Here is a 15886-nt window from a genome sequence, read left to right on the forward strand (position 1 = left end):
TGGGACATAAGGAATCGTGTGCACTGCTGTCCATTCTACGGATCTGGCCTCAGCATCATAGGCTACTATCTTCTCCCAACAAGGACACAGTACTGTATGTGGGCTGACTCAGGCAAAGCCATCTAGAAAATAGCCTTCCTAGTTCATTAAGGTGAAGAGTAAGGTTAAAAGGGCTTTAAATTTAATAGCAATTTACGGAGCCGCTGCACTGGCTAACTCCAGGGGGTGCCATTTATACAGCAACGGGATTGGCAGTGTGAGGCTCTGGCAGACTTCTAGAGCCAGAGATAGCGACCACTTCTGGAGAGGAGCCGCATGGAGGCCAAAAGGCTGTTGTGGCCCTGGGTACTGGAGTAGGCTATGCCTTTTATCACAGGTAGCTGGGGCATGGCAGGGGGCTCACATGACAGGGAATCAACAGAACTGTCTGGACACTGTGACTGAAGAGCTCAATGGCTTCTCCTTGCCAGTCTTCATTTTACCACGTCTGCTAAGTGGGCTGTTAACACAGATCTCCAACTCTTAACTGTGATGAGTCAGGTGTTTTGTTTTGTTTTAGTATTTACTTATTTATTTATAAGCACTGGCAAGAATGTGGGGAAATGATGATTTGTGCTTAAGCAATATTGTTATATGTTCAGTTCTCCTCTCAATATTTACCAGAAAAGAGTTGATATGACTTTAAAATTTTGGGTACTTTTCAAGTACAGTTTTAGAAGCATATTTTTAGGGGCAGAACATAAGCCAACTAAAATTTTTACACACTGAATTCAATTTTTCCGCACCACATAGACCAATTTTCTCCTCATTGTCTCCCCCTATTCTTGGATCGAGCCAATTCCTTAGCAGCAGATACAGGAAAACAACTTGAGAAGGCTGTGATGCTACAGAGACAAAAGAACAGGACAGTTATCTACCTTGAAAAAATAGATTAAATTTTTAATTTTCCAATTCTGACAGGATTAGGTATATAATCTGGATTGTTTATTAAACTCTCTTTCTCCTTCCATAATACTCTCTGAGAATGGGAGACTAAGCTTTGGAAGCCACTCTTCTAAAATAGCATCCTCCCCCTTCCTAGGATCTGGCTGCTAATGCAAACAGTTGTTAGTGATGTGAAATATCACCTTTATGATGGAATAAGACTCACAAGACGGCATGACAGATGGAAGAGGAAGGGTAGGGAAAACAAGAGAATTATGTAGAAAGGTACCCTGTAGAAAGGTACTGAGAAAAATTCTATAGCAGAGGGAGGAACAAAAAGTCCCCAGAATGCATGGCTCCCCTCTTAGATAATTACAAAGGTAACCGGGCTTTTGTGTAGACCAGCATGCTTCAGTGCAGCTTTCCACTGCTCATGGACCATGCCTGCTATGCTTTCTATGCCCTCCCCCAGCTCACTGGTGCCTCAGGGATTCCCAACATTATTTCCCTTCCCCTTCTTTCTTGACTGCTCTGTCCCCTTAGTGTTCAATATTCAGGCAGTAAGTGTCCAACACTGTTGGCTTTCTTTCCAAAAAATATCCTTCATAGATTTTGATTTGTAAGGCCTTTCAAAAACATCTCCATAATTTACTGAATTTCTTTATTTTAAGCTTTCTTTCCTCCTTTAGTCAATTTACAACAATAAAAATCCTCTTTTTAAAAATGCTTATTTAGCCCTAGACAGTTTGGCTCAGTGGATAGAGCGTCAGCCTGTGGACTAACGGGTCCCAGGTTTGATTCTGGTCAAGGGCATATGCCCGGCTTACAGGCTCGATCTCCAGTAGGGGGCATGCAGGAAGCAGCCAATCAATGATTCTTTCTCATCATTGATGTTTCTATCTCTCTCTCCCTGTCCCTTCCTCTCTGAAATCAGTAAATACACACACACACACACACACACACACACACACACACACACACACACACACTAGAGGCCTGACGCACGAAGATTCATGCAAGAATGGGCCTTCCTTCCCCTGGCTGCCAGCATGGCCTTCGCTCTGGCCAGAGCAGCCTTTCTGCCTTCCCACGCTGCCCAGAGGCCCGGAGCGGCTGGGGTGGTGCGGAATGCCTGTGTCATCGCCATGGCGACTACGCAAGCGTCCGGCCCTACCCTCCGCCGCTCCCATCTTTGTTGGGTTAATTTGCCTACTCACTTCTGATTGGCTGATGGGCACCACGAAGGTATGGTCAATTAGCATGTTACTCTTTTATTAGGTAGATATTTTTTTAAAAAATGCTTATTTAGCCCTAGCCGATTTGGCTCAGTGGATAGAGGCATTGGCCTGTGGACTGAAGGGTCTCAGGTTCGATTCCAGTCAATAGCAGGAACCTTGGCTGTAGGCTCAATACCCAGCCCTGGTCGGGTGTGCGTGTGCGAAGCAACCAATCGATGTGTCTCTCTCACATCAATGTTTCTCTCTCTCTCTGTCTCTCCCCCTCCCTTCCACTCTCTCTAAAAATCAATGGCAAAGTATCTTTGGGTGAGGATTAACAACAACAACAACTAAAATGCTTATTTATCACCTAGCCTTTATTTTTCTTCATCTAAGAGCACTGGTTTCTTCTGCCTCTCATCCAGTTTGTTAATCTAAGTTTCTACAGATTCAAGTATAGAAAGAAAAGTATAACACTTACCACATTAATAGGGGGTCTTCTGAAGTAAAATGGTAGTTTCTCTGTTACAGTTATGCAGACTAAATCCACATCTAGATGTGTACAAGCAACCTGTCAACAAGAAAAAGTAGGTAAGCTCTTTTTGTGGCTCCTTGGAGTTTGGCGGCTGCTTCAGGATGAAGCTGAACACCTCTTTCCCAGCCATTGGCTGCCCGGGACTCACTGAAGTGGACGATAAATGCAAACTTCTACCTTTTGTGAGAAGTGTATGGCACAGAAGTTTTTGCTGATGCTCTGGGTGAAAAATGGAAGGAGGGGTATGTGGTTTGAATCAGTGGTGAGAACAAACAAGGTTTCCTCATGAAGCAGGGTGTCTTGACCCATTGCTGTATCCACCTGCTACTGAGTAAGGCATTCCTGTTATACACCAAGGAGGATTGGAGAGAAAAAGCACAAATCTGTTCTTGGTTGCATTGTGGATGTCAATCTCAGTGTTCTCAACTAGGTCACTGTAAAAAAAAAAAAAAAAAAAAAAAAGATATTCCTGGTCTCACTGATACTGTGCCTTGTCATCTGGGGACCAAAAGAATAGCAGAATCCACAAACTACGAAATTTCTCAAAAGATGGTGATGTCTGCATAAATGTGTGAGAAAGTCCCTACATAAAGAAGGTTAAGAAACCTTGGACCAAAACACCCAACATTCAGTGTCTTGCTACTCTAAGCGTCCCACAAGACAACAGTGTATTGCTCTGAAGAAACAATGTACGAAAAAAGTAAATAAATAAGGAAGAGGCTGCAAAATATGCTAAACGTTTAGCTAAGAGAACGAAGGAGACCAAAGAGAAAGGCAAAAGAAAAACTGGCATGTTAAGAATGGGAATGAGGTCAATTCGGATATAAAGAAACATAAATAGACATTGCTCACGCTAAAGGTGTTATGATGGCTCTGAGTTGAAATACAAAGCCAGTGGTCAGCCATTCCTGCAAGTTTGGCTTGAACGGTTTAACTGTAATCTGGCTGAAGCAGTGTGATATGTCCACAGACCTTTAAAAGACAGGGCTTACTAGCAGGCGTCCTCAAACTGCGGCCCGCCGAGGACATTTATCCAGCCCGCCGGGTGCCGCTGCCTGTCCTGCTTAGCAGCTGACTCGTCCCCGGCCCGCAGTGCGCATAGGAATTTGTTCATAGTTTTTTTTTTTTTTTTTAAATATATTTTATTGATTTTTTTACAGAGAGGAAGGGAGAGGGATAGAGAGCTAGAAACATCGATGAGAGAGAAACATCGATCAGCTGCCTCCTGCACACCCCCCACTGGGGATGTGCCTGCAACCAAGGTACATGCCCCTGACCGGAATCGAACCTGGGACCCTTCAGTCCGCAGGCCGACGCTCCATCCACTGAGCCAAACCGGTTTCGGCCATAGTTTTTTTTTTAAACTATAGTCCGGCCCTCCAACGGCCTGAGGGATAGTGAACTGGCCCCGTTTAAAAAGTTTGAGGACCCCTGGCTTAGAGACCCTCTGACTCATGGTCTGCTACATATGGGCTGCTAAGAGAGGCTCAGTTTGTGGAAGTGTATATTGTTCCAGAAAGGAAAACTAACTGAAATCCAAGAAAAAAAAAGTCCAAATGCTCCACTTTTCCCGTAAATCATTTATTTTTGTGCTAGGAATTGTTTCAGGCCTGTGGTTCCTACCAGTCTATTGAGTGGCTGAAGAATCATGAACAAGACACTACCAATGGCATTTTGTTCAAATACTAATGAAAACAATCTACATAAATGGTCAACACAGAGCTGTTACAAATCAAATGATACTGAATGCATTTTTCAGATTTAATTTCTCTTTCCTTTCTTCTAATTTTTGCTATCATTTATTGATCAATACTCTGCATTTACATCCAAAAGAGATTTGAAACTGCTTACAAAAGCTGCTTGCAAGATGAAATAAACAGGTAAGAAAATCAGGACAGAAGGAAATAAATTTGAGGAAAGGTTACTAGTTTAAGAATACAGGCCAAAAGACACTACTAGAAGATGAATATCTGGCTCTGATTTTCCATTATTTGATTTAAAGTGTTAAAAAGAACTGGCTGTTTTGAACTGTATTAAACATAAGACACAGTGTTAGTATATACAGACTCCATGAACAAATTCACACTGCCAGGTGGCTATGCTGACAAACCAACATCAGGGGCAAAGACCAAGGGAAAGGATGGAGTAAGGAAGAGGGGTAAAGAGGGGGCAATGCTGGGGAGTTCTTCAGAATCCCCACTTCAGTCACTCCTACCCCCACCCAGACTCGCTGGCTTTAAGACAGCCTTAGTAACTCAGTAAGCCTGGAAAGTAGTGCTGTTTTGGCAAAAACACTTGGCTCATTAAGAATCTGCCCCATCCCAACTGCTACAGCTGCCCAACTCATAAGAGTCATTGAAAATTTAATAAGAATGGATGAAGACAAGCTCTGAATAGTAGATAATACAAGTTCAGCTTCTGTCCACCATTTTTTAACTATCACAATGGCAAAGATAAAAATGTTCAGGAATACTCTGCTAACACAAGAATGAATAAACAGGTACTCACAGGATCCTTACATCAGTACAGAGTCTTAAAAAGTACTTTAGCAATAGGTATCAAAATGTTAAGTGCATATACCATCAACCTCACTTACAGGAATGTATCCTATAGGTTACAGAAATATATTCTATAGCAATGTACTCTACAAATGCTCAGGGATATTAGTACAATGATAGTCACTGCAAACACTAATCACAAAAGACTAGATGAAATTAAACATGTATCAATTTCACTTTAATAAATTATATATAGTCACTTATTATAATGGAATATGCTGACTCCTAAAAAGGAATGAGGTATATCTCTAATTGACATCAGGGACCATCTCCAAGATATACTGTTAGGTGAAAAAAGCATGGTGTTACATAAGAAGAAAGGAAGGAGGGAAGAGAGAGGAATGAAGGAAGGATTAGGTAAATAATATTTCTGAGAAGACACAAAACTGTTAGCAGTGGTTGCCTCAGAAGAAAAGGGAGAAGAAATTTTAGGTAGGAGAAAAGTATACTTTCCAACGCTTATCTATTTTACTGTTTGAAGTTATTATCATGAACAGAAATTATTTTTCATTAAAAAAAAAGCTGATTCATTTTTTTTAAGCCTGTTGAATATTATTCCCCAGATCAAAGCTAAATTAGGCTACTTATTACTTATGTATTGGTCATTTTCTCCTTCTCCTATATAACTGGCTAATTAAAAAATACCCCTTGTTGGTTTAAGTACATACATTTTAATAAACTTTCAGTAACGAAGGACAGCTCTACTTGGTTCCCTCTGACACCTCAAACTTAAAATGTCTCAAACTGAATTCTTTTGCTATTTAGCATTCTATTAATCCAAGATGTACTAACCTGACATCCATAAAATGGACTTGGGGAGGTCTACGAACCCCTTTTCTTCTGTCTTCCTTGTTTTATAAAATAAAAAAAATGTTTGAGTATGTATGTGCATTTTAAAGAATATACTTTCCTTAAGTCCTCATAGGAGACCTTGGCCAAAGAAAAAGAACTGATATGAATTTATATTCAGCCTGTCAAAACCACTAAGACTTTAAACCATAAATATTATTTGTACGTAATTTAATCTTCTTTAATGATTTAGAAAGTACTTTAATGTGAACAATGCTTTTATTTTATAGTTCTCTAAATGTATCAATTGAACATTTGGATTAATAGGAAGCTAAATAGCAAAAAAATTCAGTTTGAGATATTTTAAGTTTGAGGTGCCTCCTGCACCCCCACCCTGGTGCAGTTTTCTAAAGAATGGATTTGAGCCTCCCATGTGGCTCAGTGGTTGAGCGTCAACCTATGAACCAAGAGGTCAAAGTTGGATTCCCAGTCAGGGCACATGTCTGGGATGTGGGCTTGATCCCCAGTAGGGGGTGCGCAGGAGGCAGCGGATCAATGATTCTCATCATTGATGTTTCTATTCATCTCCCTTCCTCCTCTAAATCAATAAAAATATATACATATATTTTTTAAAAGATTACCAGGCCCACTCCCAGTGATAAATTCAGAAGTAGGGCCAAAGCATCCTCATTTTAACAAATATCCCCAGCAATTTTGAAGCTGGGGGAGCCATAAGCACTGTCCTGAAAAAGAACCCCTTTCAAGAGCCTGAGGTACTGGTATCATACTCTACAATGGCAGTTTTTAAAGGGAAGTAGGCATGGATTTTGGAAGCAGGAAGCAAATAGAACTTTTATTTCCATTTATTTTTTAATTCACTCTCTTAAAACTTGTTCTGTTTTGTGTGTATATTACCTTTTAAAGCACACTGTTATAATGAAGTATGCAAATAATTTATAAGAAAATAAACATACATATATTGGGGATGCAGCCTCAATGCTTATTTGAATTGATAGGGTGCACAATCTAAGTCGTTTGTAGACAACCAGACTAAATAACCTGAATTCACCTCAACCTAAATCTTTAAATCTAGTCACTTTAAATTTTAAATGGGAATAAGGAACTCAGAAGCTCCCCAAGCTTCTCTGAAACTGCTATATTTCCTCCCCCATCCCAAGAAGCCCTGGGAATTCCCAATGCTATTAAGGTGGTTAGATTTTATATTACTAATTGTTAACATATGTGTGTTATGATTACCTTAGAGACCTTAGTTTTAGATTATATCTACACCTTTAAAATTAATCAATTTTCAAACCAAACAAATGAAATCAATTACAGGATACAGCCTCTTAAAAACAACTGCTTCATTTGTCCTGATTCCAGACCATGATAGACTTTAAAAAGCTTTTTAAAATTGATTATCTATAGAAAACAAGGAGAGCCCCAACTTGAACACAGTTGTAGAGAATAGGTAAGATTTGGACAGATCAGAGGAAGTTGTTCCAATTTTATAAACTGTTTTTATGTAACTTTTTTAGTATATCTGTATAGTCAAATACTCTGTGAATTATTTGTAGCTTTCTTCCCTCTTCTAGAATACGTTTCACTCACCATCATCAAGCATATATTCATGCTTTTAAATTCACTTTTTGAATAGTCTGAGAAAAATAAGTAATATGATAAACAACTAAGATAAAATTGCTGTATGGAATTATAATGTATTCTAAAATCTAAAAGCCCTAGCTCTACTACATACTACCTGAGATTTAGAGCAAATCACTTAGTCCGAACCTCAGTTTTCTCTCCTATATAATGGGGAGAGTAACAAATATGTGTCCCGATTATCCCTCATGAGTGTTGTATTAAAGGTAAAAAAAAAATGTAAAGGTCTTTCAAAGGTAATATAAATGTATGCCTTCCAGCCATAGTGTCATGTTTTAAGGGTTCTGTTTCTCTAATCACCAGTAAATGGCTATGGAAATATAAGTTATATGCTTACATTTCTTTTTTTTAAAAAAATGTATTTTATTGATTTTTTTTACAGACAGGAAGGGAGAGGGATAGAGAGTTAGAAACATCGATGAGAGAGAAACATCGATCAGCTGCCTCCTGCACACCCCCTACTGGGGATGTGCACACAACCAAGGTACATGCCCTTGACCGGAATCGAACCTGGGACCCTTCAGTCTGCAGGCCGATGCTCTATCCACTGAGCCAAACCAGTTAGGGCTATATGCTTACATTTCTAAATCTATTTTGAAAAAAATGTAGTACAAATTGGGTATATTACCAGCTTTTAATGTATAACATAACTGAACTGTTATTTAATAACAAAACTAAGTTACTATTTAACAAATCTGGGAACTACCCATAGTCCTTATACCTACCATGGTTCCATCAATGAATCAGAATCTCCTGTGGAACTTGAAAAAACAGATACCAGACTCAATCCCTAACCTACTGGATCAGAATCTTCAGTGGTGAGGGCTGAACACCCCTGATTTAAAAAAGTTCCACAGGGGTCTCTGATGAATATGTACCACTCCCCTTTACTGAACTCTTTTTCTGAAACAAAATTGAAAACTATTATAATTGAACATTTTATGAAAGGAGTCATCAAAAACAAAGTTATTCATAGATAAGTTGTACCGTTCCTCTACAATAATATACATATTTAAGAATTGATAAAATAATTGATAGTAAGCCTGGAAAACTAAATTTACCACACATAAGTCTTCTTTGTCAACAGCTCCATCTACTGGATAAACTTAGGCAAAATCTTCCTATATTTTTAGAACAGACTTTGCTTAGAAATGAACTATGCTGTAAAATTAAAACATCAAAACCAGTATTTTTTCCCCCCTGCAATATACCTTTGGTGGATATACTTTTTGCAGATGGATATTTTTTGGAACCTAAAGACAACATTCAGAACTTTCTAAAGGTATCTATCGCTCATTTTACAATGTAAAACATATTACTGAAAGACTATATTACAGGTGATTTTTTTCCCCTTTCCTGTAATCATTTAAAATGTCCATTATGTTAACAGATATAGCAATTTTAAAAGTACAAAAGGAATTACATTCACAAAGGCTCTCGGATCAGGAGGGGGACAGTATCAGCAGATGGTTGACTGTGGAGAATTTCTAGAGGACTGATGCCTGACGTGATCCTGCTGGCATATGGGCCACACCTCTCAGCATGCAAAGGAGAAAGATCAGACAAATGGGAGCTTTCATGCCACAGTAGAACCTTATGCCTTTTTTCCCCAACAGGCAGCAGCAACTAGTAAGAAGGGCAGAAATTGAAGTGATTTTTAGAACTACAAAGAGTGAGACCAACATTTACTAATAGAAGTTTCCAATGAATGAATGAATGAATGAATAAAGCAGAGATAAAGAAACAGGAGAGCCAAAACCGGTTTGGCTCAGTGGATAGAGCGTCAGCCTGCGGACTGAAGGGTCCCAGGTTCGATTCCGGTCAAGGGCATGTAGCTTGGTTGCGGGCACATCCCCAGTGGGAGGTGTGCAGGAGGCAGCCGATCGATGTTTCTCTCTCATCGATGTTTCTGACTATCTATCACTCTTCCTTCCTCTCTAAAAAATCAATAAAATATATTTAAAAAAAAAAAAAAAGACAAAGAAACAGGAGAAAACTTGATGGGCTGTTCAAATCTGAGCCCATCAAATGTCTAGCAGGATGAACAAAACAAAACAAAAGAAAAAACATGCCACCTAAATACACTCTTGTGAAATTCCAGAACCATAAATGAAAAATTCAAAGTTTTCAGACAGGGCAAAACAGATAATCTACAAAGGCATAATAATCAAGACTTCTTTTAAAAAATAATAAACACTATTTTCTTTTACTTAATCTGTTACTTACATGAAAAAGTTTTTCTGTCTTTGGAAAAACTGCAACAATATCATACAGCCGGACCCTCGAAGAAGTTGCTCTCTAGTAATAAAAAGAATGTTGTCATTCAGTAACAAAAACAGTACCCATGGGATTCTGCCTCTGGTTTGGCTGCATACCTAACATGCCATTGACAGTTCTGCTTTGCTTTGTATGTTGGCAGAGAAGATTTTCTAAGCACGTGAGAATTTAGATACCAACATCCATTCCACCAACCTTCTATCTTCCTTCCTACATTGTTACACTTGTATCAAACATTGTGTTTGCGATACAAAAATCAAATTAGATAGCCCTTGCTTTTACAAACTAGTGGAGGAGTTTATCAGACACCGACCGAGAGCCTGTTGTGTGAAGGACACTAGAGGTACAGGATCATTTAAGGCATATGTCTGCCCTTCAGGGAATTCACAATTTTGTTGGGAGACAAAAAATACACTTGACTAAGTGTGAGGCAATTAGGTTCACAATGAGAATAATGTTAAATAAAAATTAAACTGCTAGATGTGCAGGAAAATACCTGAGAAACCAAGGACAGAATGAGAGAAATATAAGACAGCTTATCCTAGCTTATCTTCCTCCCATTAAATGCTGAAATTCCTCAGGACTGTCCTAGACCTTCTCTTCCCACCTCACACTTGGACCAGGGAGTCTCATCCACTCCCATGAATTAAATTATTCTCTATATGGTGACCACTCCCAAGCCATTATCTGTTATTAGGATCACTCTTCTAAGGGCCATGCCTTTCCAACTGCCATTTGATAGGCTCCATTGGAACTTTTACAATAACCCACCAAGTCCCAAACGCCATGCCCTCAAAGCTGCTTTTCTTGGTATGTCCTGTCTCAGCAAATGGTACCACCAGCTACCTAACTGGCTGCTCAGGCCACATTAAGGCATCATCATCCTAAATCCAATTAACCATCGAATCCCGACAATCCGCCCACCGGGATGCTTCTCAAATCCCCTTGATCCCCTCTGATCCATTCACACTATAATGCAAACCTCCCTTGGTTAAGATCTGCTCACCCAGACCAACCTCCCTAACCTCATCTCAGGTTAGCCAGCTTAGTAGGCTAAGAACACACCCAGAACACACCATGTTTTCTTTGGCTTCAGGACCTTAGCATAATCCCTCCTGTCTCTGAGAACACTCTCTCCCCCACTCAACATCTAAATAGCACTTACTGATTTTTCTAGCCCCAGTTTGAACATCAACTTCTTCAAACTGGCCTCTAGAGCATTTTTTATTTACTACCTCCACCTTTTTAGCTATTTCTCACAGATTTAAAAGGATTGTGTCTGTATTATTCACAGCAATATCCCTAGCACCACCGTATGTCTGGTTCATGTGAGCTCAATGACTAACAGTTGCCCAAGGACTCATATATTGTGGTATTCCTGTACATGTGCCATGAGTAGAAGAGATTCTGTTATATTACGTGAATTCTGAGGATGGGGACAACAGGCATGTGTCATGCACAGGGGTGGGGGTGTAAGAATGGGTTAAGTTGAAAAGCAACACTTTCAACATTAATCAATCAACTTACAAGTCCAAAACGAGAGAAGAAAGGTAATTAACTTACCAAAACATTGCAGTGAGATGGATCCGAAACAATAATTGTCAGTCTAGTTAAAATTTTTATTGGTCTTGATTTTCCCTATAATCAAAAACATACCATCAAAAAAAGCACAGAATACAAATGACCGATTTTCCTCTTTACCAGTGGAAGCATTCATTGAAAAGATGCCAGCAATAGGGCAGTAAAGATCAGTAAAATCCAGCCTTCATTCTCAAGGAATTTATATTACAGCTAGAGAAAAAAGGTGTATGTTAAACTACATAATGAGATAATTTAAAGGCCGTAGGACTTCAGGAAAGAAGACCACCGAAGAAGTATGGAATCAATAGTAAGAGAATGTTTCACAGAAGAGCTGGGTCCTGATGGAAAGGTAAGACTGGTAAGCAGAGGAAGGGGCATCGCAGGATAGAGAACCATACGTATCATGGGCGTGTCTGCATTGAAAGAATAGGTATTATGCTTCTTAAACAACAAAACACCTACCTGTACAATTGGCAAAGTTGTAAAGAGTTCTGAAACAGCTATTGGTTTTTCAATTTCCTACAACAAATAATAAACAGTTACCCTAGATTATACATGTTAATGGGACAAAGCATAATGGAAAACTTACTGTTTGCAGAAAAGATAATTTAAGAAAAGAAATAAGAAAACTAATTTGTGTTATTCAGAAACACTAAATTAGCTTTTTTTCTTAAAAAAATAAAGCTGAAGAGCAGAGAAGCAACTGTAAACATCAATGGATAGGAAGGATGAAAAGTAGTTTTTAGACTGAAATAATCTGTAAGGTACAGTTGTTGGCCTAAAGAGAAATATATACATTTACCAGTATGTTTATGTTAAAGAGTTAAAAAATCAAATATTGTGATTATACTCAGTCAATAACAATACACTTTTTAAAAAAATGACTACTGAGTGACTTAACATCAAATCAACTTTAAGAATCCTCAAAGCATGTCTATTATGTTACAAAAAAAGCTATCATTTGCACAAATATGCATCAACTCAACTATTATAAGAATAGTGCACAGAGAATCAATTTTTTAAAATTGCAAGAAAATATGCTTATCTGTAGGTTCCACATTACCAATATAAATATAAGTAATTATAAAAACTGGTTGTTGTTATTAACTTCAGAAATTATATTTTACCTGTTTCTTTTCCTTAAATTCAACAATGTGATTGATGGCAACAACTGAATAGCCAACTGAAAAGAAAAACGGAACATTCTTCTTAAATATAACAACCTCTCTTTCCTTTACCCATAGTCCTATCCCACTTCTAGATGTCAAGACTAGGCGGAAGTTTGCAGAGTGGTATGGGTATGGGCTCTGGTGTCAGACTGCCTGCTTTCAGATCTAAGCATTACCACTTTCAAGTTTCAGATTCTTCGTCTGTCAAAATGGTGATAATAAAAGAAATTAACATACATGTCATGAGGATTAAATGAGATAATACTCGTAGAGTGTTTTAGAACGGTGCCTCGCACTTAGTTAAGGCTTTATTTGACCTCTGTGACATATTATTAGCATGATACTAAACACCCTTAACTTTGCGTGTCTCCTTTCCATCTATCATTCTCTTTCATATTCCTTTTTTCATTTTCATCCCACCAACTTTATACTTGTCAGCCCCACCTTTACTCTCACTCATTTCTTTTGCTTTTTAGCCTTAATACTTCCTTTTGAGGCCCTTTTCCTAAGGAGAAATGGAGTAATGATGCCCTCACACCAATATCCACTTCTCTTTTGGAGCTCTCCAACATCAAGATTGGGAACTCTTTGAGGCCAGGGCCTTGCTCTATCAGCCTCAACACAGAGCACTGTTCTGGGCATTTGACTACCGAAATTATGTCTAAATCATATTTTCAAGTTATTTTAACACCAATGGGGGGTAATAACAGGATATGAAAATATAATGCATATTCATGCCAAAATAGTGGGCCCCTTTCATCAATTTGTCCAACTTCCTTCTTTCCTTCCTCACTCAAATATTGAGTATCCATTACATGACAGGCCGTTTGCTACGTGTTGAGAATACAGAAAAACCAGAAGATAAAAGAAATTTCCAGTACTTTGTGCTTCACCTTTCACTCAGTCAAATCAATCAAGCCCCACCAATACACCCCACCACCATTCTTCTTTACCATACTCCAAAGCCGTGGTCCGCAAACTGTGGCTCGAGAGCCACATGCGGCTCTTTGGCCCCTTGAGTGTGGCTCTTCCACAAAATACCACGGCCTGGGCGAGTCTATTTTGAAGAAGTGGCATTAGAAAAAGTTTAAGTTTAAAAAATTTGGCTCTCAAAAGACATTTCAATCGTTGTACTGTTGATATTTGGCTCTGTTGACTAATGAGTTTGCCGACCACTGCTCCAAAATCTACTCTACGTTTTCTTGTTATACCCACTCGGGAAACCTTTTGGCCTCTAAGCAATGTCTCTACTGTCCTTCAGAAATGTCAACTAGATTCAATTTCTCCACAAACTTTTCCTAGACTACTCACCGGGCATCTCAGGATTACTTTCCCAATGTCTCTGGTGTAACTTCTATTTATGTAACTTATTTCTGAAGCTTATTGGTTTCTCACATCACATCATAAACCAAGGACCAGGGATCCGTTTTCTTTATTCTTTGGAAATTGCCACTCACCAAATAGCACTCCTTTATCTTTAACTAAAATTGGGGTGACTTTCTGTCATGTTATGACTTTTCATTTAATTTTAATTATACACATTGGGTAACAATGTATAGACACTTTACTACATCTCCTTCAGGAGTATTTGAAATTGAGGCAATTTTCTAAACAAGTCATCATTTTCTGTATTTTTAAAAAGGTGTACAGCTTATTAATTTATTCCATAAGCAGTGAGTGAGTAATCACTACCTACCAGGGCTGCTGAGTGACTGTGCTGAACACAAGAAATAAAAGAATGAATAGAAAGACATGGCTGCTCTCTACATATCATGACTCAGTCATTAAGGAAAAAGCATCCAGAAAAGCTTAATTGAAGAAGTAATACAAACTACACCCAGAAAATTTGATTTTAAAGGAACCACCAAACAGTAGCATTAAACGGCCCAGATCATCACGTCCATCGCCTTCTTTTTACTGGTGAGGAAAGTATTCTCAGAGAGACAATGCTAATTAGTGGCTGCAATGGAAAGACAAAAGGACAAGAAGAAATGGTGTCACCCACTTCGCCAAAGGCTGGCTTTGTCCAGCACCACCCTCTGAAAAGTATCATTAGCAGCTCTCACAGAGCTGAGAACTGAGGAATCCTGCAGAAACCTCTTCATTTGTAAACCCTTCTAGCCCCACGTCCAAGGAAGAAAACAGCAGTCATGATTAGTTTCAATAATTAAAACAGGCTCTTATCTCTCAGGGCTTTCGCTTCCTTGGATTCAAATATGAATCCAGCGTTCTGGCCATGCTGCTTGCCCCCATCCCCAATGTATCCTCTCCTACCTACCCTTCCTATAAATATTATTCCAACACTCGCAGCCCCCGTTCCTCCCCGCTTTTCCGAGCCCCACAGTACTCTCCGTCTATGCACTGCTCACTCATTTGCTCCGACCCAGTCGTGAAAGGCAGAAAGGGGTGTGATATGAAAAGCACTGGTGTAGATTACACTTGGAAGCCCTGGCTTCTACATTCCATCAGCTGTGGGGCCCTAAACAAATCCTCCACCTCCTCGTGGCCTCAGTTTTCTCAATTTGCATGAAAGGAGGAGCTGGACTAGGTAACAGCGCCCCAGTGCCTCGAATTTCCCGCGTTCAGGATCCAAACAACACCGTGGTAGGCATCGGCTTCCAGGGACATCCCAGAGACACCGAGGCCCGGCCTTGCCGAGTCCTTCCAGAACGTGGCCCGACAGTCAGGGGGACGGCGAGGCTGGGCAGGCATTGCGGCCCGCGAGGCCAGGGCGACTCACGGTGAGCGGCGTTCTCCACGAGCCCGCGCAGCGCCTTCAGGTCCGAGCCCGCTCGCAGGTCCAAATCTGCAAACACCGCCATGCTGGAGTCACATGACCGCCCCGCGCGATCTGCGCAGGCGCTGGGCCCCGCCCTGAGGCATGCTGGGATTTGTAGTTTACTCAAGCATTTGGACCCTCCCTTTAGTTGATTGTAAGTGAAGTTTCCCAGGCATTTGCTTCGCTTTCAAGTACCAAAAGTAAAAATTAGTGTGTGGAAACCAACAGCCTCACTTCACTCCTTTGTGTTATTCTGAATGAGAAAGTTTGCTTCCCCCAGAGGTGTTCACAACTCCTACCATTCTTCCTATTAAATGGTAGAAAGTAATTCTTACGAAATACAACTATATAGCATTTATTGAGAGCCTGCAATAAACCAGAAACTCTTGCTAAGA

General features: G+C 39.7%; 1 protein-coding gene across 1 annotated transcript in view; it reads right to left on the bottom strand.

The window, feature by feature from the left end:
- Positions 1 to 15561, bottom strand: part of RPP30 (ribonuclease P/MRP subunit p30) — a 34405-nt gene extending 18844 nt beyond the window's left edge. The window contains exons 1-6 of the mRNA XM_080640001.1: positions 15453 to 15561; positions 12671 to 12726; positions 12006 to 12062; positions 11526 to 11600; positions 9912 to 9983; positions 2623 to 2712 (exon numbers count right to left, since the gene is read on the bottom strand). Of these exons, the coding sequence (XP_080496127.1) occupies positions 2623 to 2712; positions 9912 to 9983; positions 11526 to 11600; positions 12006 to 12062; positions 12671 to 12726; positions 15453 to 15534 (432 nt within the window). The 5' untranslated portion in view covers positions 15535 to 15561. The remainder of the gene's footprint in view (positions 1 to 2622; positions 2713 to 9911; positions 9984 to 11525; positions 11601 to 12005; positions 12063 to 12670; positions 12727 to 15452) is intronic.
- Positions 15562 to 15886: the final 325 nt, after the last annotated feature.

Source organism: Plecotus auritus, assembly GCF_963455305.1.
Source record: "Plecotus auritus genome assembly, chromosome: 9".
Lineage (NCBI taxonomy): Eukaryota > Metazoa > Chordata > Mammalia > Chiroptera > Vespertilionidae > Plecotus > Plecotus auritus.